This window comes from Eutrigla gurnardus, assembly GCF_963514095.1.
Source record: "Eutrigla gurnardus genome assembly, chromosome: 8".
Taxonomy (NCBI): Eukaryota; Metazoa; Chordata; class Actinopteri; order Perciformes; family Triglidae; genus Eutrigla; species Eutrigla gurnardus.
In genome coordinates, this window is record NC_139922.1 from 11,018,141 (window position 1) to 11,041,531 (window position 23,391).

The window sequence follows — 23,391 nt, forward strand, 5'->3', positions numbered from 1 at the left end:
CGGCAAAAAGCGAGGGAACACCAGGACGTCCGTACGTCAGCACGTCGGTGACGATCTCAACGCTGATAGGCTGTCGCGGCGCGTCTTCACGCGAATTCGCCGCAAAAGTTCAATTATTTCAACTCGAGCGATGGCGCGATGAAGCGATGGCGCGATGAAGCGATGAAGCGATTTTTCGCGTCCATCGCGTCCATCGCGCCGCGCTATCGCGTCCATCGCGTCGCCCGGCGCGATGAAGCGTCTAATCGCGTCTTTGCATTGACTTTACATGTAATCTTGTCGCGCGATGAAGTTTCATCGCGTTTGGTGGGTACGCCCTTATATCAAACACAACACTCATCTCACCGGAGTGTGTTTCCCTTTAAAATAAACAATCCGACGTCACGTGACGCAGTTGCCTACCGTTGTGCCCAACCTCACGCGGCAGCCAGCCAGCGCGCCTCTCGCGTCTCCCCCCTGGCCCGGCCTCCCTCTCCTCTCCTCTCCTCCCCTTCTCCCCGGCTGTGTGAGCCGCGACCACCGCTCCACCCAGCGGAGCTCTCGGCGAAGAACCGCAGGGAAAACGATGAAATGTGACGGATCCGCGGGAGGAGTGACGGAGCTGCGGGACGGAGCTCACAGGTGAGCGAGGCTCGTCTCTGCGATCGCCAGAGCTGCGTTTTGTCCGGATGCAACCGGGGGGTGCGTCAAGGAAATAAAAATAATAATGCACGAGTGGCGTAAATGCGTGCTGTCTGTTAGTAACCGTGTGTGTGTGTGTGTGTTGTGCAAGGCTCCGGCTGTGTTCCGCTGTGTGTGTTTGTTTTGGTGCAGCTGATGGAGGGATGCTGCGCAGTGCGCTCCGGCAGATGTTTACGCGTCTCCTCATCCTGTGGTGCGCTTATGTTTGAGCTCGTAGCTCCCCCGCGGCCTTAGGGCGTCAGATGGGTGCTGTCCGCCGGTGGCATCCTCATAATGCAGTCGTACTTGTCTGGGTGACAAGAAACATCCCCGGCTGCTTCTCCTGCCAGCGCCGGAGAAGCAGCTCACTGTATCTTAAACCCAAAGTAAGTGACATCCATGTTTGCAGGCAGGGAAGTCGTGACGGGTTGCCTGGCGCTGCAGTTTGACCTTGCAGCATTCGTGTTTTTTTTCTCTTTCCTCTCTGAAACGCAGGTCCCAGCTGACCGATAACAGTTCTTTTTGTGTGTGTGTGTTGTATGACTTTTAAATGTTTCCGCTGAATTGCTGCAATATCAAAGCATAATCCAGTTTCCAGGAGGCTGTATGATGTTAGCTCAGTGCTCATTGAATTTACTGCCATTCTGTCCCTTAATGTAACAGCACAGTTATTCTCTCAGATCTCCCAGCATAACCACAAAAACTACATGCTTTATTTATTATTTATGTATTTATTTATTTATATGACAGCTAATTCTGACTGGTGGTTGTATTATCTTCTTCCTCCATACCCCCCCAAAAATGCTAAAAATACTGCCAGAATGACGGTAGTCTTATATGAACTTGGATGACAACACAGACGTGATATATTTTTAAAAAAGGCTCCCCACCCCACTCCAGACACCCAGAATGACTTTGTGGTTTAATTTTCCTCTTTTGAGTCACTTTGTAATCAATCATTTTTGTTGTTGTTTATTCTCTTTGGCCCCTGGCCCTGTCCCCCTTCAGGCCTCGACAGTAATCCTTCCATGCAAAGGAACTGTTATTTATGTATGAGCCCATATGGTCTGTGCAGTGAATGAAATGCACGAGTGAGGAGAGCAGAAACACACTGCGCCTCGACGAGAGAGATAAAGCTCTGTGTTGTTTGCTGTCCTCTGGTTCAGGTCACTTTGCTCCTTTGCAGCATGGCCATCTTGCCATTCTGTCCCTCAGCGTTCTCAGCCAATGGCAGCTCCCCTCCTGCTCACGTTCCACACAAGTAGCGGGCTGACCGTCGTCATGGTGACTTGGCAATCGTTTTCACAGTATGCCGTTTGCTCAGATGAGCCTGTGGTGGAAAATCTCTAATTCAGCCTTTTTTTTCATGGTTCTAAGCACAAACTGAATGATTGATTGATAAGGAGCGTAACACTGCAGCAGTGCTTTCACAGGACTTTATGCAACAGTTCGTTTCAGTTCTTTATCTGTGCTCCTGCTTGTAGTTTTTCATCCGTCTCTTCTGAAGTATCGGTTGTAAGGTTTCTCACACCGCTTAACTCCGTGGCTGCTCTTGTTGCAGCAGGAAACAGCATTTCCATCTTAGACATTTTTGACGACTGGGGCCATCTGTGTGGAGTGTTTGCATGTTTTCCATGTAATAATAATAATAATAATAATAATAATAAATAGAACTTATGTAGCGCCTTTTAAGGAACCCAAGGACGCTTGACATTATGGGAGGAGGGACAAACAACCAGACAGTCATACACACAAAGAACTGAAGAAGAAGAAGAAAACAACTCTGTACCTACGTGTGTTCCCTCCTGGTGCTCCGGTTTACTCCCATATTCCAAAAACATGTAGTTTAATTGTTATTTGGGTATGGCTGACTCTAAAGACCCTTTCCCACTGGACAAAAATCCCCACTAAAATGTAGATTAGTTTTGAGTGGGAATTAAAGTCAATGTGAAATTATTTAGATCAGCAGAATTTTTTTTTTTTAACTCAGAATCCAAAGTTTGTCTTCCTGGAAAACAAGAAATTACTCATGTTAACATAAGCTAGTACCAACCAATTCAAACAATAAATATCAAATCAAATTCATCCCACCGCCCCATTCACTCAGAAATACGTCACAAAACAGAAGATAGATTATCTTGAAAAGCTGTTTCAGGTCGACTTTAAAATCAGCATGACCCTGCAGTAGTTACAGATATTTATCGGTTTAACTATTTGTCATCTCAGCCACAAATTCCACCCATCTTTGTCCGAGCCGCAGTCAAAAATCGTTACTTATCATCCCTGGGTACATTTTTTTGGCTTGTTTGGCAGATAAACACCAAGAAAAATGGTGTTTATTTGTTTTTTCTCTTGGTCCTATATGTCTATGAGTTGTGATGTTCCGTTCTCAGACCTTTTCATTGAAAGAGTTTGAGGCCTGCAGGTCCAACTATTTTATAGGCAGCATCGTTGGGTTTATTAATATGTCCTGTGATGCATCACATGTTTAAACCTTTTTAACAGTTTTGTCTTGTGGACAGTAGAAACAAGCTGTAAACACGACACATTATCACTTTTTATGTTGATGGGGAGTTGCCATCTCACAGATATGAAGCAACATTATCTTTCATGTAAGGTCATGTATTCCAATTGTTCGCACCGAGCTAAACTTATCGCATAGAAGTAATCATGTGATATATTTTAATGTAAAAAAAAAGGGAATTATAGCAGCTTTAAGCTTTCTGTTAGGGTTTATTTGTCCCACTTTTGTATTAACATAATGTGATAAGGGTCACGTTGAGCTCACGTCTGGGTTTCACAGCCCGCTGTTTCTGTTTTGGTTAAGCCTTACTATGCATTTTCATAATATAATACCAAACCAGCACCAGACAGACAAACAGTCAATGTTAGTGACTAGCTGGTGAACACAGGGGAAGCATTTAGCAGCTAGAGGCAGATGTTTTTCTCAGGAGTTGATGGATCAAAACAGAGCAAAAAGAGACTGGATCCAATGGACAGAAGCACAACTTTACATGTTAATTGTTACTCTGTGTCTGCTGAATGTGTAAATAGGCAACCGTTGGCTATCAGAGTGATGTACTGTTATAATAAGATAAAATGATTAAAGAAGATGCACTGATGTCATAGTCTATCATTGCATCTTCCTCCTGAATGAAGCATGTAAGAGAGATAAATAGATTTATGCGTGTAGTCTTCAGTCTCCTCCCACCTAATAGGTCTGTGCATATTGATTTCTTGTTTTCAGTGCTCTTAGCTCATCTTGCCTCTGAGGAAAATAGTTCACACAGACTATTAGCATGATCACTTAGGCTGCAGTGCCCTGGCATGCTTGTAATTGCTGCTGTTTGGCTCGCTAATGTGAAGTGAGATATTTTGAGCATTTGACCCAATTAAAGTATGCTTTTTAATCCAGAAGTTGCAGCCAAACGAGGGCTGAATCGTGTTCAAATCCAGTGAGACCGTGGAGTAAGAACTGTGTGAACGAAACCCTTTGCTGGGCTTAATGTCGAAATCAAGACTAAAACCCTGGTTAATAAGTGAAGTTCAAGTGTTTGCTACGTCATATTCTCCTCTCCCTTTCCCTGTCCCCCTCTGTGTTGTGCAGATTGATGGCCCAGTAAGAGCTGCGCTGTAGTTTTAGTGCTGTGCTCTGCTGGATCTTAGCTAAGCTGGTCTGCATCCACTGCAGCATTACAGTTACTCTGCAGGATTTACCTGATCTGTGCACGCTGTAAAACCAAAAAACACCACCCTTTCAAGAGCGTTGTTTACATCGTGCATTAACTGAGGAGAGATTTGATGAATTTTGTGAGTATATGCTCAACTCTTGCAGCAACACCAGATTTCACACTTCATCCTTGAACGATGTGCGTTTGCAACAGAGGCTTGAAGGAAACCCGTTAACTGTGTTGCTCTCCAGTCTGCTCTTGTGGTTTGGAAGTGTAGCCTTTTGATGGCTGTAAAAATTGGCAGAGAAATGAATGGGGATTGCTGTCTGAATGTCAGCATGTGTGTTGCTGTTGACGTGCTTCAGCATGAGTTCGTTATGATACCGACTGAAAGCCAGTGTTTTTGATTAGTTGACCCAAACACAACACGCACTGCTTTCTACTATTACCTTCAGGCAGACGCTCCAGAGCCAGCAGATGTAAAAGTAACTGGTTTAAGTTCTCTTTCATCCCAAACTCCATTACACTAATCAACAAACAACCGGCCACCCCCCTGCGGCTGTAGGGCCTTTCGTATCGTCGGGGAGGTGTATAGGTGAGCAGGCACTGTTACACTTTAGTATTTACTTTATAAATTGTATTATTTTAGATTGCTCGGAAGCATGTTTTATAGTATTGTATGCATTCTAGTATTACTTATTCTATGAATTTGAGGTTTGCAACAGGATGTTGTAATATGTGAATGTCCATGTACGTATCCCATCGCTATCACAGCTCCACATAGCACCCCTTGTCCAAGACAAATTTCCTTCGGCACAATGAAGTTTATTTGATTCTGTTTTTAAAGAGTATGGTTTTTTTTTTGTTTTTTTTTTTACAAATGCACGTCTGGTTAACCTCCTCACTTCTGATGTGAGCTGGGCTGGGATACTACCTGCTACTGTCGCTACTAGCCAGGAGGCTGCATCATCAGTGGCAGCCCATCTGCCATATATGTAGATAGTGGAAGGCTGCTAGCTGTTACAGTCATCTGGAGAACACTACAATGTATGGTTAACATTTCCTATGCTGCAATGACCCAAAAAGCAAAGCCAAACAGCATTTACAGTGACAAACATCCCCCACTTACGTTTTGATTGTTCTTCTCATTTGTCTACTGGACATTTAAGTCATGTCAGTAAAACCCTTTCACAAACAATCTCAGTATCACTTGACAATGTGAGTTATAGACCCATACGTGGTGAAGACTAAAACGTGGTGTTTAGGACGATGCTAATTAGACTGATGCTCTGCAACAATTATTTGAGTTTCCACTGGCCTGAAGCCAATATGTGAGTGAAAAAGGGATGGATGTGTTAGATGAATCACCGAGCGAGACCTGGTATTGTGAGTGCTGGTTCACTGTCACACTGGTTTACTGGGATAAAGCCATCAGGCTGTGTGCTTGTTTTGGCAACAAACCTAGCTATATTGTAAATGTTTCTGAATATGTATGGGGTTCAATATGTGTTCTGTTGTCTTCTAAAACACAAAAAGTATTTTTTGACTACAGCAAGAGCATCAAATACACAACACTATGCACCTTTTATCCGTAACTTACTGAGTCCTACGAGTTTCGCTGTGGACTAGGACCAAACCTGGCAACAGCAATAAACAACCATATCACCAACACAGGCTCCAAAGCTTTTTCATTTAATTTAATTATCTCATTCCACCTAAACTGACACACACTATGTATTATTGGGCCAATGTAAATAAGATATTTCATGACGGAAAATATAATTTTCACATTCGAACTTTTCACCTTACCTTGCTCTTGCACAGCTGTACCTATTTATAGCATATATACGACCAAGTGTGCTAATAGAAGCTGCTGACTCTGCAGCCTACCCAGATAAGAGAATGAGTCATCATCACCATCATCACCACCGAGTCAGATAGAGACACTCGAAGAGATGTGGTGCTGCATGCAGCCCACACATCTATTATTTAGATCAAATAAAAGCTTCTCAATGTATGGAGTTTAGCACCTCCTGGACAGGAAGTTAAATGCTACAAGCTAGCGGTAGCAGTTTGCTTAGCCGACCTGTCTCACATCAGGGGAAAACGGGTTGGATGTCACTGTTTAGGATTTACTAGGTGAGCTAATGAAGAAGTCATCCAATGTATTATAAAAATGTATGACCCTGAAGAGCCAATTACATTTTCACCAATTCAACTCGACCCATGATTATAAACAAATATAGTTTGAAATGCAGAGTTAGAAAATACTAAAAAAGTCTTTTGCCATTGCTTATACACTGGCTTAATAAAATGAAAAAAATAACTTATACTTACAACAAATAAAGGTAATATTATAATACAGGAATCAACACAATGTTTTACTGTAAAGTCACTGAAACAAAAATAATTACAGTAGAATTACAGTTCAATTGTAAACAAAAGCAAATCGTGTATAAGGACCGGCGGATGACTTTGGATCCTGGCTAACGTCGGGGTCCGGCCACATCAGCCCATAGATATGACAGGTTAATATGTGCATTTTAGAGAAGTTCTCAGAAAAAACTCAAAGACAGAAGTCCTTTTAAGTTTATGTGACTTGACAGCCAGTTGTGTCAACTCCTCCTAATTTTGACTAATTTAGGTTTAACAAAATTAATTTATCGTTCCATCAACTAATTTACCAGCTGTATATCTGTTTAGATAATAAGTGAACCTTTGATAGTTATGTTTGTGAAATGTCAGAGTCTCAGCCCCCCTTGTTAGCATAATAACCCAAATGCCTAACTGTGCTGTGTATTGATAAAGACATGGAGCTGTCTGTGGTCCTGAAGTAACAGCCAGATGTATAATTGTAAGTGCTATGAGTGGTTAAAACATTGGTATGATTTTGATCAGAGAGAAGACAATTTATATGGTGATGATGCTGAAATTGCATTCAAAGCAAATGTTTTAACTTTGGACACAGCTAAGCTAGGTTAGCATATTTAGCTTACAGACTAGTTCTAAGCAAGGAAGCAGAGTTCTAAGGTTTATTTTATTGAAAGTACAAATTACATAACTGTAAATGATGAATGGTGACAGGACACAGTCAGCAAGGTACACGATGACAAGTCGCTGACGGACATCTCACCACTGCACCCTGACTCAGCACAATGTTGATCTCTGCATGACACATCAAGAACACAAACACAGAGGCTAAAGAATACGCACAGTGGGTGATTCAGTAGCACTCACTGATCAGCATCCAGACAGGAAAACTGTTGGGAAGGAGTTATTATTCATTTCATTATTACAGAATGTACACATGTATCCTCCAACTGTGCAGTTGTTTTCGCTATGCAGATGAGTCAAGGTCATTTTATCATAGGAAAACGACAGACTGTCTTTCATAAGAGAAACTGCAGTGTCGCCTCTGCTGCAGACACAGAGGGAGATGAGCTGTGTGTGTGTGTGTGTGTGTGTGTGTGTGTGTGTGTGTGTGTGTGTGTGTGTGTGTGTGTGTGTGTGTGTGTGTGTGTCCATCCTCCACCTATTAAGCAACCCTTCCTCATCTACTCTCCTGTCTTTGTCGGCTTCCTCACCTTCACAAGGTCCGTGACACGTGCCGCCCCCTCCTCTCCTCTCATTGGCTTTCCTCTCTCCCCTCCTCTTCCCCACCTTCTCCCTCAAACCCTCTCTCACCCCGCCTATCTCTCTTTTCCCTCCCCCTGTGTTTCCTTTGCGTCAGCACAGAAGGTGCTTGCGTGCATCTACCTCACCATGCTGTCCGTGGCTGGGGAGGTGTTACGTAACAGGCCTAACTTAATAAATCCTGTATGATGTGCTGTGATGTGGTTTCATCAGTTATGACAGCAGACACAACGCTGCCTTCCAGGGCCTGTATGTTATACAATAGACAATACATATTTATGCACTGTTTTTCCAGTCATACTAATGTTATTTGTTCTCGTAACAACATCATTATTTTTGATCCTTGATAGAGCTTTGATCTACTCACATTGAAAGATCAAATATGATCAATGAACTCCTGCAACATAAATACAAGTCAGTTGGGTTTAGTAATAACTGTTTGGTTTAATTTAATATAACCGTGTTTAGTAAATTCAGCATAACTGTATGATGTAGCATTTAAATAAGTCGGTTTGGAGAGCTTAAAACCATTTAGCAATATTTAACCTAGTTTTGTGGGACCGGTTGACATAACTAAATCAAGTAAATGTGATGTTTTATTTCTTTGAGTGCAGCATCTAATCAACTGTTCGTACCAGCTGCAGCTAGTTTCCTGTTCCCTGGTGGCATTAGGCCTGTTTACTCTGGATTTGACTTAAAGTAGTGCTCAGATATGGATGAAGCTTTATATTATTAACAGTGTGAATGAATAGCCTGTTATTGAAGTGACGCAGCTTCATTTCCATGAATTCCCCTATCCTTATTCACTGACCGTAGTGGCACGGAGGAGTTTTTTTCGAGCCAGTCATGGTTGGCACAGAGACAACACTGAATGTCGAGGTGTTACAGCAGGAAGGTGACTTACAGCAGGTGCCACACATACCTAAACTTGGCACTTAAGCGCCCACTAAGTTGTGTGTGATGTATTATTGAAGTGAATAATCCTCCTCTCTTCCCCTCCATGTGCTTTTTCCTTCCATCTCTCACGCTCAATGTGCCTCTCTATTTCACAATAAATACCGGAAGGATTTACTCACATATTTCCACCAACATAGTGCTTTCTTAGGCCACTGGCAGGGTTAATGGATACATGTTTATGTCCTCATCTCTCTTCATCCGAACAGCCACATGTGTGTGTCACATGACGAAACGAAGCACATAGATATCTGTCCACACATATGGATGCAAATGTCATTGCCCTCACTTCTGCCACTCGCACCATGTATTTGGCCTAAGATGAGACAGATGAGTGATGATTGGTTAGGTCTTCTGCATGGCTGGGAGGTGATTGGCTGCTGATCCCTGACATCCTCTCTTTGCCAGTTCAGCTGCATACTGCTGAGGCATCCAGAGCCAAACACAGAGGCCGTCAGCAAAACTCACCTCTGTGTGTGTGTGTGTGTGTGTGTGTGTGTGTGTGTGTGTGTGTGTGTGTGGTCATTCACCGGTCATGTTTGTGTTTCCCTCCAGGCTTGCAGTATTGTACTGAAAGACAGAGAGACAAAGTGAGGACAGAAGACACAGTTTGTCTGGCCCCATGTCTGCGCCTGCTCCAGCCAATCGGAGGTCTGCGTTGGGCTCTCGCCGGTAGGTAGCCAATGAAGACCTGTTACCTGTTTTATTTAATGTCAGTGTTAAGGTATTTTAACCTCCATCCTTGTACATTGCAGTGTGAGGGGGTTCTTAACTTTCAAAATGACTCATATCTGTTATCTCAGGATGTAAAACAGAAAACATGTTCTCCGCAAATAAAGAGGTCCTTCCAAACTTACAGCAACATAGAAAATGTTACTTTATTTCCACCAGGAAATTTCTGGTAATTTCTCTTCCAGGACTACTTTTCATTGTTGTCTGCATTTCCATAGTGGTTTAAAGACCTGCAAAGATTTGACAAATGAATCCAGTGATGTATTAAAAAGACATGGGAAGAGGGCTGCTGATGGTCACGGGGCTCAACACACTCTGCAGACAGAAGTTCAATGCGCTTCACTGCGCCAAGATTTACTGCTGCATAGTATTTACTGATGCATGTTGGATAAAAGGAACGGAATGTAGGGAAGGAAAAGTAAACTCTGTGTAAAGTAGTTATTTATTTGTGAATGAAACAATCAAAAGATTTTTTTTCACTCACTGTGTCTTCTCTACCACTCGCCCTCTCTGCTCTCTCGCTCGTCTTTTTTAAAAGGAGTCTAGAAGCTGACAGCAAAGCCTAACTTTACTTTTAATGTCATCAAACAAAGAGAAATGCTCTTCTCTCATCCTAAAATGGTCCCAAATTGATATTAAAGTACTTTTTTTATGAAGGAAGTGGTACATGAGTTGAAGCTGCAGCGCTGTGTGTGTTTGATCCAATCAGCAGTGGCCATCCCTGCAAACCCTGTAGTTGCAGTTCTACCTCCAACCTTATTGAATGGTAACATGTCCCTCAAAAATGTTAACGGGATTTAATTTGTACCCTGATCCATGTTGATTGGGGCAATTGGTCAGTGGAAGGGAGGATGCCATGCCAAGTTTATTGTTGTAGGTTAACTTTCAGTGTGATACCGATCTAGGGATGCTTGATAAATACAGGCCTAGATGTATCCTCCAGCACTCCTGTGTATTAATACCAATTAATTTCCATTTTCGTGTTTTCTCTTTCTTTTATGAAACGTTGAATGTCTGATTATTTTTTCTGTAACTCAGTTGTGTTGCTCCTTGTGAGACTAACTAACTAATCCTTTGATACTTTTGTGTAAACGCACACTGTGTATAATCTGTTTGTGTCTGTGCAGCATAATATAGTACCAAACTTAACACTTTCTGAAGACAGCTTCCCTCATCAAATCAGCTGTTTGAGGACCTCTTTCCCATCTCAGCACCACTTTCTAATTGTGGGTCTGCTATGTTGCCAATTGCTTGAAAATAGTTAACAAATCTTGCCAAAACTTTCTAGAGAATGTTTATAGGAACAAACGTTGAGTTTGACCTTCTTAGTTCATCAGGTCGACTGCCCCAATGGACAGTATGACCTTCCGGAAAAAAAGCTGAGGTTATTGAGGTGTCAATAACTTTAATCCACATACTCTGAATATTTCATTTTAAGGTACAAAGAGTGCGCACGACCAGAAAAAAACTTTTTGTATGGATGTGTCAGCATTTACACCAATTTGTTCCCTTCCATTTAGCTCAAATGATCCTGACTACGGAGCTGTGATATTGAATAAACCAGGTGGACCCAGTTTATTGAGTATATTGACGTGTTTTCTCCTACAGCTACTGAACTTCTGTGGCTTGTTTAATGGACACAGTTTGGAGCATACGGCTGTGTTATTGAGGTTTTGTTGTCTTTAGGGACCAGTGGTGACGTTTTCCACATCCATTAATCCTAAACTTAAGCTTGAACTAAATGCTCTCAATAATAACGTTGAGTGCAGAATGTAAGTTTTGTAGAAGTACAATATTGTTGCACATTGATTTACTTCTGTGGTCTAGCTTTACACAGTCACATGGAGAGACTATTTGGCATTGATATTGTTTCAAGTGCTTTTAAAGTGTTGCAGGATCTGTTTGGGTCACAGACTATCAGTCTGATGATCTCCCAAACTGAATCCAAGGCGTCTGGTTGTAGCTGTGGTGTCCTCCTGTCTTCCGTCTCTTTTCCTCAGATTCAACCCTCTGAAGGCGTTGCAGCCCAAACGCCGCTTGCAGCAAATACTGGCGTCGTCGCCCATCCCGGTGCCCAAGCTGGCGTCGGGGTCGGGGACTGCTGCGCCAGCTGCTGCGGCGGCGCCCGTGGCTATTCCCGTGCCCGCGCCCCCCGCGTGAGACACACTTCAGTTACAGTCTCAGAGAGCATGCTCCGTAGCTGTAGCTGTAGCACCGGCATGCATTGTAGCCACTAAAACAAGACCAATCACGAAGGCAACATGTGCGCTACCTGCTGCACTTCGACACGTTGTCAAGTTCATGGAAACCAACACTGAGATTCCAGCTGGAGCTCTCAGTGTTCGTATTCAGCTAAGAATCCGCATCAACAACAGCGAACAGTGCAGACTTGTGTGGTAGTTGTTGTGGCATATATCACAACCGAGTCTATTGATGTCCTGGCAGAAAAAAAAAAAAGGAAACCCTCATGTGCACTTGAACGCACCACTGACATCTACATTAGTAGAGACACTAAGGAAATTTGATTGCTAGATTGGTTACACCATTTGGTTCTGTGTAATTTTTCTGGACATTGTGTTTAGAGGCTACATGCACGGTAGAAATAACCGACTGTGATCACGTGTGATCACTGGTTCACCACAGATGCACCATGTTTGTTATGAACAGCGGAGAGTTGGTGAGACACCGACATTGCCTGAAATCGGAATAATTTTTTTATTTGATAAAAAGAAGAGGTTGATGGTTGATTTCAAATGATTTCAGCAAAGTCTCTGTCTCTACCAGACACAAACCACAGCTCAGCTCCGACAGCCTCCCCACAACTCCACAGACCGTCAGCCACCACCCACAGTCCAGACACAGGTCCACTCCAGCAGATGGACCGGACGGACTGTCAGACCTGTTGCACTGTGTCTTCCACCCCCTTGCAGGCTCACTGCTTCAGCTGCCTCCCTCTGCGCATTTCTGTTCTGTCTTGGCTGTTGTCATATATTGATCTTCAAAGAATTAGCAAGTAGTCAATATCTGACCTCATCTTTTATTGTATCACACAGGACACGTTTACTCAGCACAAGTCTTAGGGAAGTGACTCTTTGTAACATTTGCTGAATGGTAAAACAAAAAGTAAAAGTGGCACAAAATACCAACTCAATATGTAATCAATAGCTAGCTAAAGTGTGCTAGCATTAGCAACTATATGCTAATAGCGTACCAAACCCTTTGAGGCTGGTGCGTTGAATTAAGCAACATGCATTTATTGCTATCACTTTTTGTCACAAAAAGATTGAGTTATTTTGTCTTGCAAATATTCTCTAGAATCTAGAATTTACAAAAATGGGTTCCCTTATTGGTCAGATGATTCTCATTCTCCCAGTTAGCGTGGTGAAAAGTTCCAGCGGGTTGAAGTTTAAGTATAAAGACAATGAGTTGGGTGCAGGGTTTCCGTGCACGGCGTGAAGTTATCGGGTCCTGTGTGAAAATCCGTCATGGCTGCTCCGATTGGTCCCGCTTATCCCGTCCTCCTTCTGTGGAGGCCAGTGATTGGGCAACAGTGATGTTCTTTAACATAACAGGTCAATACAACATTGATGGCAAAAAACACAGACAATATTTATTGGGAGTAAAACAATGCTTTGACAGAAGTTGCCCATCACAGATCACCCTTCCTTGTCCTGGCTACGACTCATCTAACTATACTGTGATACTCAACAACTTTATTTTCTTTAGCAGGATGGTAGCCATGCTTAAAATGAAAATATGTGTTTGCTTGACTTTGTTTCAACATCATTATTCAGATGATATATGTGGTGTTTCTTAGGTCATTAGTAAGGCATTTTAGGAAAATGCTTATTCGTGCTCCAATACCATTCTCATTTTGTTTCAAAGTTCAAGGGGCAGTTGAAACTGATCACAACAAGGTCTGTGGGTTATCTTGAGTGACTGGTTCTGGAAAGAAACATTGCTGTTGAGTTTTTCAAATGTATTTTAAGCAGGGATGTGGGATAGACCAAAGGCTTGGATGGGTCTTCATCACTGCACAGCTAAACCTGACACTATTTTGACAATTGAACGGATGTGTGTCATTTAATGGTCGCTTCACATATAAGTTAGCAAATCAAATCTGCCCTGTCATGTTCTGACAAGCTTGTGGGTTGTATCAGATGTGTCAGAGGCGCAGTTTAGTTTTCATTATATCTTTGATGTCTTCCCAGTGTTCAAAACACATCTGCTGTGTGTCGAGACGTTTGTGTGAAAGCTTGCTTGGATTGAAATGCTCTTATGAAGCTCTTAGGAATAAATGCCTCTCTAACCATTAGAGTCTCAGAGCGTATTATCTAATTCGTTGTAGGATGCAAATGACTTGACATAGATGTTTGTTTCATGTAGGAACAGAGCAGCCTAAACGATCAAAGCAGAGCCGTCTTTCTTTCCTTCCGTTCAGCTTTTAGAGAGCCACCTCTTAGCGAGTGTCTGTTGACATTTAGCGTCTGTCTGCATCCCCGGCTCTGAATGAATGAGGGGAATACTAAGACCTGCTATATGCCACGCAGCTTTGTCTCACCTCAATAGCGTGCACACATTAGTAGCATGCACATATCAATGTGGTGTCGCCCTCTGCTGTCCTCTTGTGATTTAACACCCTGTTGTCTCTGCCTGGTCAGGTTTGACTACTGCAGGTTCATAGAACTAGACTACGTCCCTATGGAGACAGGCTATATGGTCTCAATGCGCCCGACTAAAGGCTACGCGTCGACCAAGTCGCCGACTAAAGGACACACTCCCACCAAGTCTCCAGATCGCCACAGCCGTTCAGCAAACTCTCCCTCGACCCCTCGATGTCGGTCTGTTCTGAGTGCCTCTTCTTTCCTCACCATCAGTGTTGACTTTCTGAAGCATGGGAGTGATGAGAGCCTTTGCTCTGCTGTGAATGTTTCATGATGTTACCGTATGGAAAACGGGACCAAATTGTTTCCACAGCGGCATGTCTGGTGTGAACGGTTTCTCCCTTCGTCTTTTAACTTTATTTGTTCTCTTTCTTTTGTTTTACATACTCTTCAGTGAAAGTGGTCCTCAATTTATAGAGGGGCTAAGTCCCGCCCTTTTCCAGTGGACCACCATGGTACCTTATTTTGGAACAAATATGTAGGCAGTCAATGGCAACAGGCGAATAACATTTTTTATCCCGTATGAATTGTGACATGAACACATATGATGTTTGTCAATTTAAAGGAACATTTTACATGTCAGGAAAGTCACATGATGTAGTATAACTGTAGTAGTAAGGAGGAAGTATAACACTGAGAAAATGATGAAAATGAAAAGATGCCACACCCAAAACTCACATAAGTAGAGTCTCTCTCTGAAGCAATGATGTCTGTGTGTTTGGTACCAGGATGCAACGTTAGTCACACTAACAACAGGTCTCGCTTATTCTCTCACTTCCCGACTGATAAAAAGAATCACTGGTTAAAACACATCAGGTACATTACGTTACATTTTAGATGGAACGCAGCTAAGTTAGCTAGCTAGCAAGCCAAGCTAATGGCCATGTCGGTGACATTGTGTGACACGAGGGATGTAGTTCACTTAGTGGTTTCACACTAAACAGAATAATACTACACCAAACTGAGACTTTCTTGACCTGAAAATGATCTGACATTTACAAACATCAATTCATGGTACAACTGAAACGGGATTAAAACTTTTTTTTTTGTCTATCGAAGTTGACTTCTGTACATATTGTTTCCAAAATAAAGCCCCATGGGGAACAGCGTGACTTAGTCTCTCTTTTTGTTATGAGGAATGCTTCTTGCAGTTACATGAATGTCATTGAATTCCTAATTTCTTTGGATTTTTGGTTTGGTTTTCATCTTTGCAGAGCACATTCCCTTTTTTAAAAATGGCCACATCAATGTCAGTGTCCAAATGAGTGTCTGCCTTCTAAGGCAGTTGTCTGTTGTGACTTTGGCCTCTGTATTTGTAATTGGTGTGTGTATATTTGTGAATTTCTCTGTTGTATTGGCATGTTAGCGAACTTGGATTGCTCCATTTGTGTCGTGTTTTTATTTGTGTTTTTGAATGATGTCACAATGGTTTTGCTCTACAGCTCAAATAATTCCCTGTCACCTCGTTGTTTGGAGTGTGGATTCATGGCATTACAACATAAAACATGTCTCCTCTTACTTTGGACCAGGCGAACACCGGCCGCGCCCAGTAATAGAGATCCCCATGGCAACGCTTCCCTCAGCAGCAGCAGCAACTCAGGCTCCTGTAAAGGCAGCGACTGCAGTCCCACCAAAGGGTAAGACATCATAGCTGCATGGCCTTGTCATTAATAAAGAGGAAAAGCTTCTATATTAGATGAGTGCTCTTATCCAATACACTGCCCAGAATGATTGATTGTATCATTTCAAACCATCACATCAGGGAATCAGATATTGATATTCCTAATACTAGTATTCTAATATTTCTATTCTGCAACTGTTTCAAACAGACCATGTATTGGGTATCTAACCCAATACATAATTTATCCGTTTATCTAAATTGGGGTTGCTTGAAAATGAAGCCATCACCCTGGCTCAATCTGTCGTGAAACCTTTCATACATCAGCGGACTACTTTGCCTAATGTTCATGACTTTACTAATGTTCAGACAACAACTCATACCTGGGACTAAACTCCTGGGAACTTTTGGTGGAAATCCCATTGACTGTGTCTTTGCTGAATGTGTAAATAAGTCACAGTTAGCTTACATGTTGCATCATGTTTAAAAGAAGACCAGGTCACACCATGTTTACATTTTTACCATAATATCACTTGTTCAACCAAAACCCTCCTTTCATTTTACAAAAACATTTAAATGGCGTCTAAAAACAACACATTTTACACGATTTCCCTTAATAGAATATGGTCTAAAATTGGCAGTTTTATACATTTAAATCAGGAGCCATCTGATCAGCAAGATGACAAACCCAACCAGGCATTCAATCCCAGTTGTTGAGTTGATGTTTGATAGTGTTTGATAGTCAGTGCTATAGATACATTTTGGCCAGTGCCAAAAAAGGACTGAGGTTCAATTCCAAGCCCTACATCCAAGACATATTTAAGAAAAAATGTTCCAAAGAACTCGAGAAACACCTTTCATATGCTTTTGTCCTAGACGTCATCAGAAGTACTCATGTACTGACAACCATGGTATCCGGCCCCCTCCACCAGAGCAGTACCTCACCCCCCTGCAGCAGAAAGAAGTGTGTATCCGACACCTGCGAGCCAGGCTAAAGGAAACCATCACTACTCTACAAGACAGGTGAGATACTGAGACAGAAATGTAAATTGTCATATTGGCCAAAAGGTCAGTTCTTATATGGCTAGGTTTTTCCTACCAAGTTATAGCCTTATACCCTCATGACACTCTTGTTCTTTGCTTCTTACCTTATCGTTTCCATGTTCACCCTCTTAGGGACACAGAGATAGATGAGCTGAGAGGCCAGCTTTACAGGATGCAGGAGGACTGGGTTGAGGAGGAATGTCACCGCGTGGAGGCTCAGCTGGCTCTGAAGGACGCGCGTCAGGAGATCCAGCAGCTCAAACAGGCTGTGGACACTGTTCGCACCAGACTCAGTGATGCTGGGGGTCTCAGCGGGGACGTTGGGGTCCAGAAGTACTTTCAGGACATCAACATTCAGAACCACAAGCTTGAGAACCTGTTGCTCAGCATGGAGCTAGCCCAGGCTGGATTAGCCAAGGAGGGGGAAGCCATACCAGGCTGTCGGACCCGTGTTGGAGGTTCGGCACCAGCATCGGTATCAGGAGAAAGCCCAGGGGGAATACCCAAACCGCCAGTAGGAGGGAGGGGGTCTTGCTCCTGTGACGGTTCTCCAGCCCGTTCTCTGACCCGGAGCTCCACCTACACTAAGCTGAGCGATCAGGCGCTTGCCGACCGGAACGGCAATGGTCCAAACTTTCCTTGTCTGTCAGGTGATGGCACCCAGGACAGCGGCTTTGTGTGCTGTGGGGAAAGCAGCATCCCCAGCCGTGCTGACCTGCTGCTTGAGGCCGCCTTCCTCTCTGAAGAAACAGCATCTTTACTCAACTCCTACGCACAAACATTTTCCCAACCTCTGCCCCACTCTCTTCCTCACTCCCTTTCCCACTCCCTTTCCCACTCCCTTCCCCAATCTCTTCCCCAATCTCTTCCCCACTCTCTGCCCAACTCTCTGCCTCACACTTACTCCCATACCTTGCCTCATTCTTTCCCTCACAACTCTGTGCCCCACACTATGCCACACTCTGCCACCTATGAGAAGCTGTGCACAAGTGAGCGGCTGGCACCCATTCATTGCAGCCTGGGTGGAGGGGGTTGTGTGAGCCATCCGTGCCTGTCCCACCACCACCTCTACCTGCACCCCCTGCGGGAGACAGGCATTCAGACTGAAAGCTGCCCCGTCCCTGCAACTGCAGGTAACCCCTCTGATCTGGATACCATTGCGGAGCAACGCACGTTCTGCTCCCAGGCCTGCAGCCCCACCTCCACCTGGATGTCTGATGAGGAGGAGCTGGACTCCATCACCACCATAACTTCTGTAACCACAGCAACGATCATGAGCGCGGCCACAGAGCCGATTCCAATCTCCAAAACGCCGCCGGTCCCTCCCTTACCACGTTCAGCTACTGTGGCATGCTCCATGGAAAGTCCTTTGTTTGGGGGCAACGAGGAAGTGGAAGAAGAGGAAAAGCAGGATAATGAGAAGAGAGAGAAGGAAGCTGCAGCACTAGATCAGCAAAAGGAAACAGAAGAGATCGGACTGGCAGAAGAAGGGCAGCAGACGCAAATGGACTTAGAGGGAGGGAATGAGGTGGAAGTCCAGGGTGCAGTAGAGGAGGAATCACCAGGAAAACTGTTTAATTTAGCAGAGACAGCAGCAGGAGTGCACTGTGAGTTTTCAGGATGTTGTGGAGAAGTCAGGGAGGGTGGGACAACACAGGAAAACCTCAGCATGGAACACAGGCAGCAGGAAGCTGGTCTATCAGCAGGATCAACCCAGGTAGTGACAGCAGAGCTGAATCCAAGTCCCCCGGGTTTATCACCAGACGTAGAGCAGCCTCACACCTCCCAGCCGAGGAGATCTACTTCCCATGAGGAGATTGCTGGTGTCATTGTCGTGGAGATGCATGACGAGAGTGATGATGATGATGATGAAACTAAAGAACAAGGCATCACAGGAGGTGCCACAGCAGAGGAGGGAGATTCATCCGTCTCTGGGACAATTGAGAAAAGCTACTGGAGTCGTCACTTCCTGGTTGACCTGCTGGCAGTCGCCATTCCTGTGGTGCCCACAGTGGCGTGGCTGTGCCGCGGTCCAGTCCGTGGCGGACAGCCCATGTATCATTTAGGATCGCTGCTACGAGGCTGTTGCACTGTGGCCCTGCACTCGCTGCGCAGGGGAAGCGGGTTGAGGCATTACCCCGCAGGCGGGGGAGACCTAGGTGGATCACAGATATAAGAGGATCTGTTCAGCACATCTGTGGTCCTTAACTACGCCCTCTCCTGTAAAGGTCCGAGTCCTTAGCTTGTTGGAAAGTACCTGTAGTGTCAGGTAAGGAAGAGAAATAAACTTCCTGTCCTGCATTCCTCACCAAGGTTACTAGCTGAGGCTGCATCAGGAACAGCATATGTGCATTTATAACTACGATCTCTGACTGGTAAAGTTTGTTCTGTCTGTTCCTGCTCCTGACCGTCTCTCATCCACTGGTACTTGCTGTTGCTACCAAGATGTCCGCTAACTCTACTGACTTGTGCAAAACTGAATGAGCTGGTTAAAATGAATGATCTATGCTTGGATGTTTAACGCTGATTGTTTTCTTTTCAAATGCAGGGAAAGGTTCGTTGATATGTCAACCTACCAGGCTGTCTCTATTCTGATGTACATGAAAGATGGCACGTGTATGTAGTATACGAACGTGTCTATGTATGTACGTCTATGATTTTGCCTTTAGATATCACTCTCCAAAGGAATACATTGACATGTGTTTCTCCTTTCTTGAGTGAAGACTTTGCAGTAGGCTAGGATTGTGCGACTTCACAGTTCAAAACAAAACAGTCTCATTACTAAGGTCAGGTCTTGTGAGAGATTTTGTCAACTCTCATAGAAGATAAATGGGAGCTGGTGGTGACACCCAGCTCACTGTGTGCGGTGAGTTTCTACCCTGAGAGTACATCATTACAGATTATCATCAAATATTCAGATGCAAATTCTCAAACTCTTCACTCTGGGTTTTGCCTGTGCAGTTAGAGCCACGGCATAAAAGACGAGGATGTAGTCACTGAGTTTCACATTTTATCCAATGGCATCTTGTTTTTTTGGAGCCGAAAGTGGTCATATTTAGAGAAGAGGGTGGAGCTAGGAGGGATATAAAGGCAGTGTGAGTCCTCCTGATTGACAGGTCACCGTGGTGTCAATCACAAGGTAGTCACGCCCTAAAGCATACCCTGCTTGATGGTCTTTTTGCTCTAAAGACTATATGGACTATAATTTACCAAGTGAACATCATGTCGTATTGAAGAAGACCTGAAACTAGCGGTTGAGACCATAAACTAATGTTTACTGAGATAATAAATCAAGTGAGAAGTAGGGTTCCATGCAACTGGACTTCTCTTTGCCCCCTAATGGCCGGTAGAGAGAATGCAGGTTTAAGGCACTTCACTTTGCTTTTCTCTTTAAGGTTTCTCTCTCAACCACTAAAAGAACGCTGACATTTTGGGAACATGCTTTGTTCATGAAGCTTTCATCAAGCTACAGCCATCAGACTGTTTAGCTTAGCATAACACAAAGACTGTGGAAGCAGACAGAAACAGCAGTAAACAACCAAAGTGTAGACGACAAGTTGTGGTTTTACGGGGAGCTTTTCTTCCTTTAACGACTACCGTCAGCTATTTTGTTTGCACCGTTTCTTTTTCATATCTTCTTCTTGCAGTCTTTGTTCTTCAGGCTACGAGAGAGAATAAGAATAACATGGACATTATGTTTTAAGGTAGATATTTTTTCCTGCCCCCATAAAGTTGGTCCTCCAAGCAAACTCAGCTGAACTATTTTATGTTCAAATAATTGAACTCAAATTTGAGATCCTTTCATTTCTCATAACACATGAATGAAACTTCTTCAATTATTCAGATCAAATAGGGAAAGTCATGTAATGATTAGACATTTTTTGTAGATACTCACTGGCACAGTTTGACACGTAGATCTGAAGGAAGTGCGTTGTGCCGAGTCTGTGCTCTGTGCTGTATATTTCTGCTAACTTAACGCTCTTGTTGTGTAGTTTAACTGTCACTCTGGTCGTGTGTTCCAAGTTCGCTGTACAAGAGTTAAATCAGTCACTGCAAATAAATCAACTTTATTTGTTTAATAGATCGTTCCGCAGAGACACAGAGTGCTACGTGTTAGTCGACACTCTAAATGTAAATCAGATGTCTGGGTTATAATCGCAGTTAGGATCAGGATGTTTACTTTGTGTGAATGTGTGTCTTATAAGAGGGCAAATGGCTTCTGTTTGCTGATCTTGTGCAGATGTTTTACTTCCTGTGTAATAAGAGCAAATAAGCAGCCTGCAACTGTAAAAATCTAAATTCATCTGATGGTCAGAGACTCATGAGCCGAACGTGAAGAAAACACCCTGACACAACCAGCAAAAGTAGTCTGACACCAATTGAATTGTTTACTTCTTCGGTGAAGAAGTAAGCAGCGTGACTCTTTTGTTTTTCTTTTTTTAACTATTTGGTTGACATATTTTGCACTATTGTTCACTTTATGAATTTTAAGCAATTACTTGAAGTTGAGATAGTATGTATATCCAAAGTGTTGTCTGCCCATTGAGTTCTGATTGTTGGTCTGCAGTGTCCATTTAGATAGACTTAGTGCTGATAATGTTAAAGTGTAACTAACATCATGCATACATTTCACATAGATCCCTAAAAATACCACGTAGTTATTTAATATCGTAAGTAAGTCGACTTTCATCCACGACAAGAACTCTTAAAATTTGATCTTAATATGAATCTAACTGACATTTACGTCTAAATGGTGTGAAAACACACACTGCTAGAGAGGGAGCAGTGTTTTTGCTTTGTGATCAAATGCTGCGACGGTCAGACCTCGACAATCATGAATAATCTCCGCTTGTGTTCGGTATCCACTTCATCGATCTGAAGGATCAACAAAAGCAGTGGCCGTTATCGATGCATCGAGATCCATAAAAAAGAATGAAGGAATGCCTTAGAGACACAAGGGACTCTCCTCCACTGCACACTTTGTCACATTTGCTCATCCATAACCTCAACGCCACTCTCTTTATCTTCTGACTGTATGAGCCGACTGGCTGAAGTGGATAAGGAGGCTAAAGCTGTTTCATGTTTTGCAAAAAGCCATAAAGCCCTGTGAGGGAACAGGTGTGAGAATGTCCTCTCCATTTTGATGTTTTCTGAAAGAAAATCTTTACTGATAAAAGACATGTGAATGAGAACTGCTGTGTATCAGAATTGTACTGTTGGTCCAACTCAGCTGCTGTCATTAAAGGCAGCCCATTGTTCCGGACAGGTGATGGAGGGAACAACGGCTTGAAGCAGAGAACTGGGAATGCTTTATCAAGACGTTCAGGTTGAGGGATTCAGACTCATGGGTAGCAGCAATCATCTAAACCCCTTAATTTACCTCTATGCACAACAATCAAAACATTTTAAATAATTTGCTTTAATATTTTTAACATATGCTGGTGTTGAACCCTCATGTCTGCATGTTGTCACCATAGAAGCTTCGGTGAACAAAATCACATCCCTGCAGGCATTTTATCCAATACGTTTTCCTATTCAGTGGGTAACAAACAGGCTTCACTTCTAGAAGAGGCTTGAGGCTCTTTGGGTGTAATTGATCATCAAATCGTTAAAAGTTGAATCCGACTTTCCACTGATCAATCTTTAACTTAACAGCACTTTATCAAAAACCTGTTCAAAGATTATTGCAACACCGAGGAGGCCGGTTGTACCTCACAGTGACCTCTGACCTTTTCTATTTCTGTCCCATAATACACCTGAACTTCCTGCTGCAGCGATGGTTGTGTCAGTGTACAGTATGTGAGTGGAGATTGATGACTGAGTGATTATATACTACGTATATCCTTAAACACATATGATGCTGAATATTTCTTGGGAAGACAAGAGGTGGGGGGGTGTTTGGTGTTTTTCTGTTATTTTTTCCCAGGAGGTGGGTTAATATTTGAATGTGTATTGTCAATTTATGCTTTATTCGTTGTCTGGTTGTCTGAGTATGTGTTCCATAGCCTATGTAATGATAATTAATGTATAGAGATGTTTTACCGAGTTGTTTAACATCCTATCATTGCCTTGTATAGGAATTTAGCTAACATCAGATATCTACAGATAACATTGTGTAAATTAACTATTTTAATGGCAATAGTAGTGTGTACAGTTAAAGACATTAATGGGCTACTTCTCCATTCACACTCCCACCACACTGTATAAAGGAAGAGCAGAAGCCCCTATATTAAACAGCATGGAGGAAACATTTCTGTTGTCTTCATCTGTGTGTTTGTCCAAATCCTGTTTCTCTGGATGTTTTTCTCATTTTATGTTGTGGAATTATAGGAATTATTTGTTGCATTTTCCCCAACCACGCTAATCTAAAGGATATGTGTTAGTATATATGTTAGTGAGAAGATACACTTAACAT

The 23,391-nt window shown here is 43.1% G+C and overlaps 1 protein-coding gene across 2 annotated transcripts; it reads left to right on the forward strand.

Annotated features, from left to right (window-relative positions):
* The first annotated feature begins 482 nt into the window (after positions 1-482).
* On the forward strand, positions 483-23,224 carry snphb (syntaphilin b). 2 transcript variants are annotated; one of them, XM_084015188.1, is made up of 6 exons: positions 483-621; positions 9,474-9,590; positions 14,312-14,491; positions 15,844-15,951; positions 16,809-16,955; positions 17,109-23,224. In XM_084015188.1, the coding sequence occupies exons 2-6, from the start codon at positions 9,541-9,543 to the stop codon at positions 19,150-19,152; spliced, it is 2,529 nt and encodes an 842-aa protein (XP_083871314.1). In that variant the 5' UTR covers positions 483-621; positions 9,474-9,540; the 3' UTR covers positions 19,153-23,224. The 2 variants fall into 2 exon arrangements, with proteins under 2 accessions (XP_083871314.1, XP_083871315.1); XM_084015189.1 differs by lacking the exon at positions 14,312-14,491.
* Positions 23,225-23,391: the final 167 nt, after the last annotated feature.

Excerpts from the sequence above, each read along its gene's own strand:
- snphb (XM_084015188.1), top strand. The coding sequence starts at position 9,541 with ATGTCTGCGCCTGCTCCAGCCAATCGGAGGTCTGCGTTGGGCTCTCGC. Across the intron at positions 14,492-15,843 it reads CCCTCGACCCCTCGATGTCG|GCGAACACCGGCCGCGCCCA; the intron begins GTCTGTTCTGAG and ends ACTTTGGACCAG. Across the intron at positions 16,956-17,108 it reads ATCACTACTCTACAAGACAG|GGACACAGAGATAGATGAGC; the intron begins GTGAGATACTGA and ends TCACCCTCTTAG.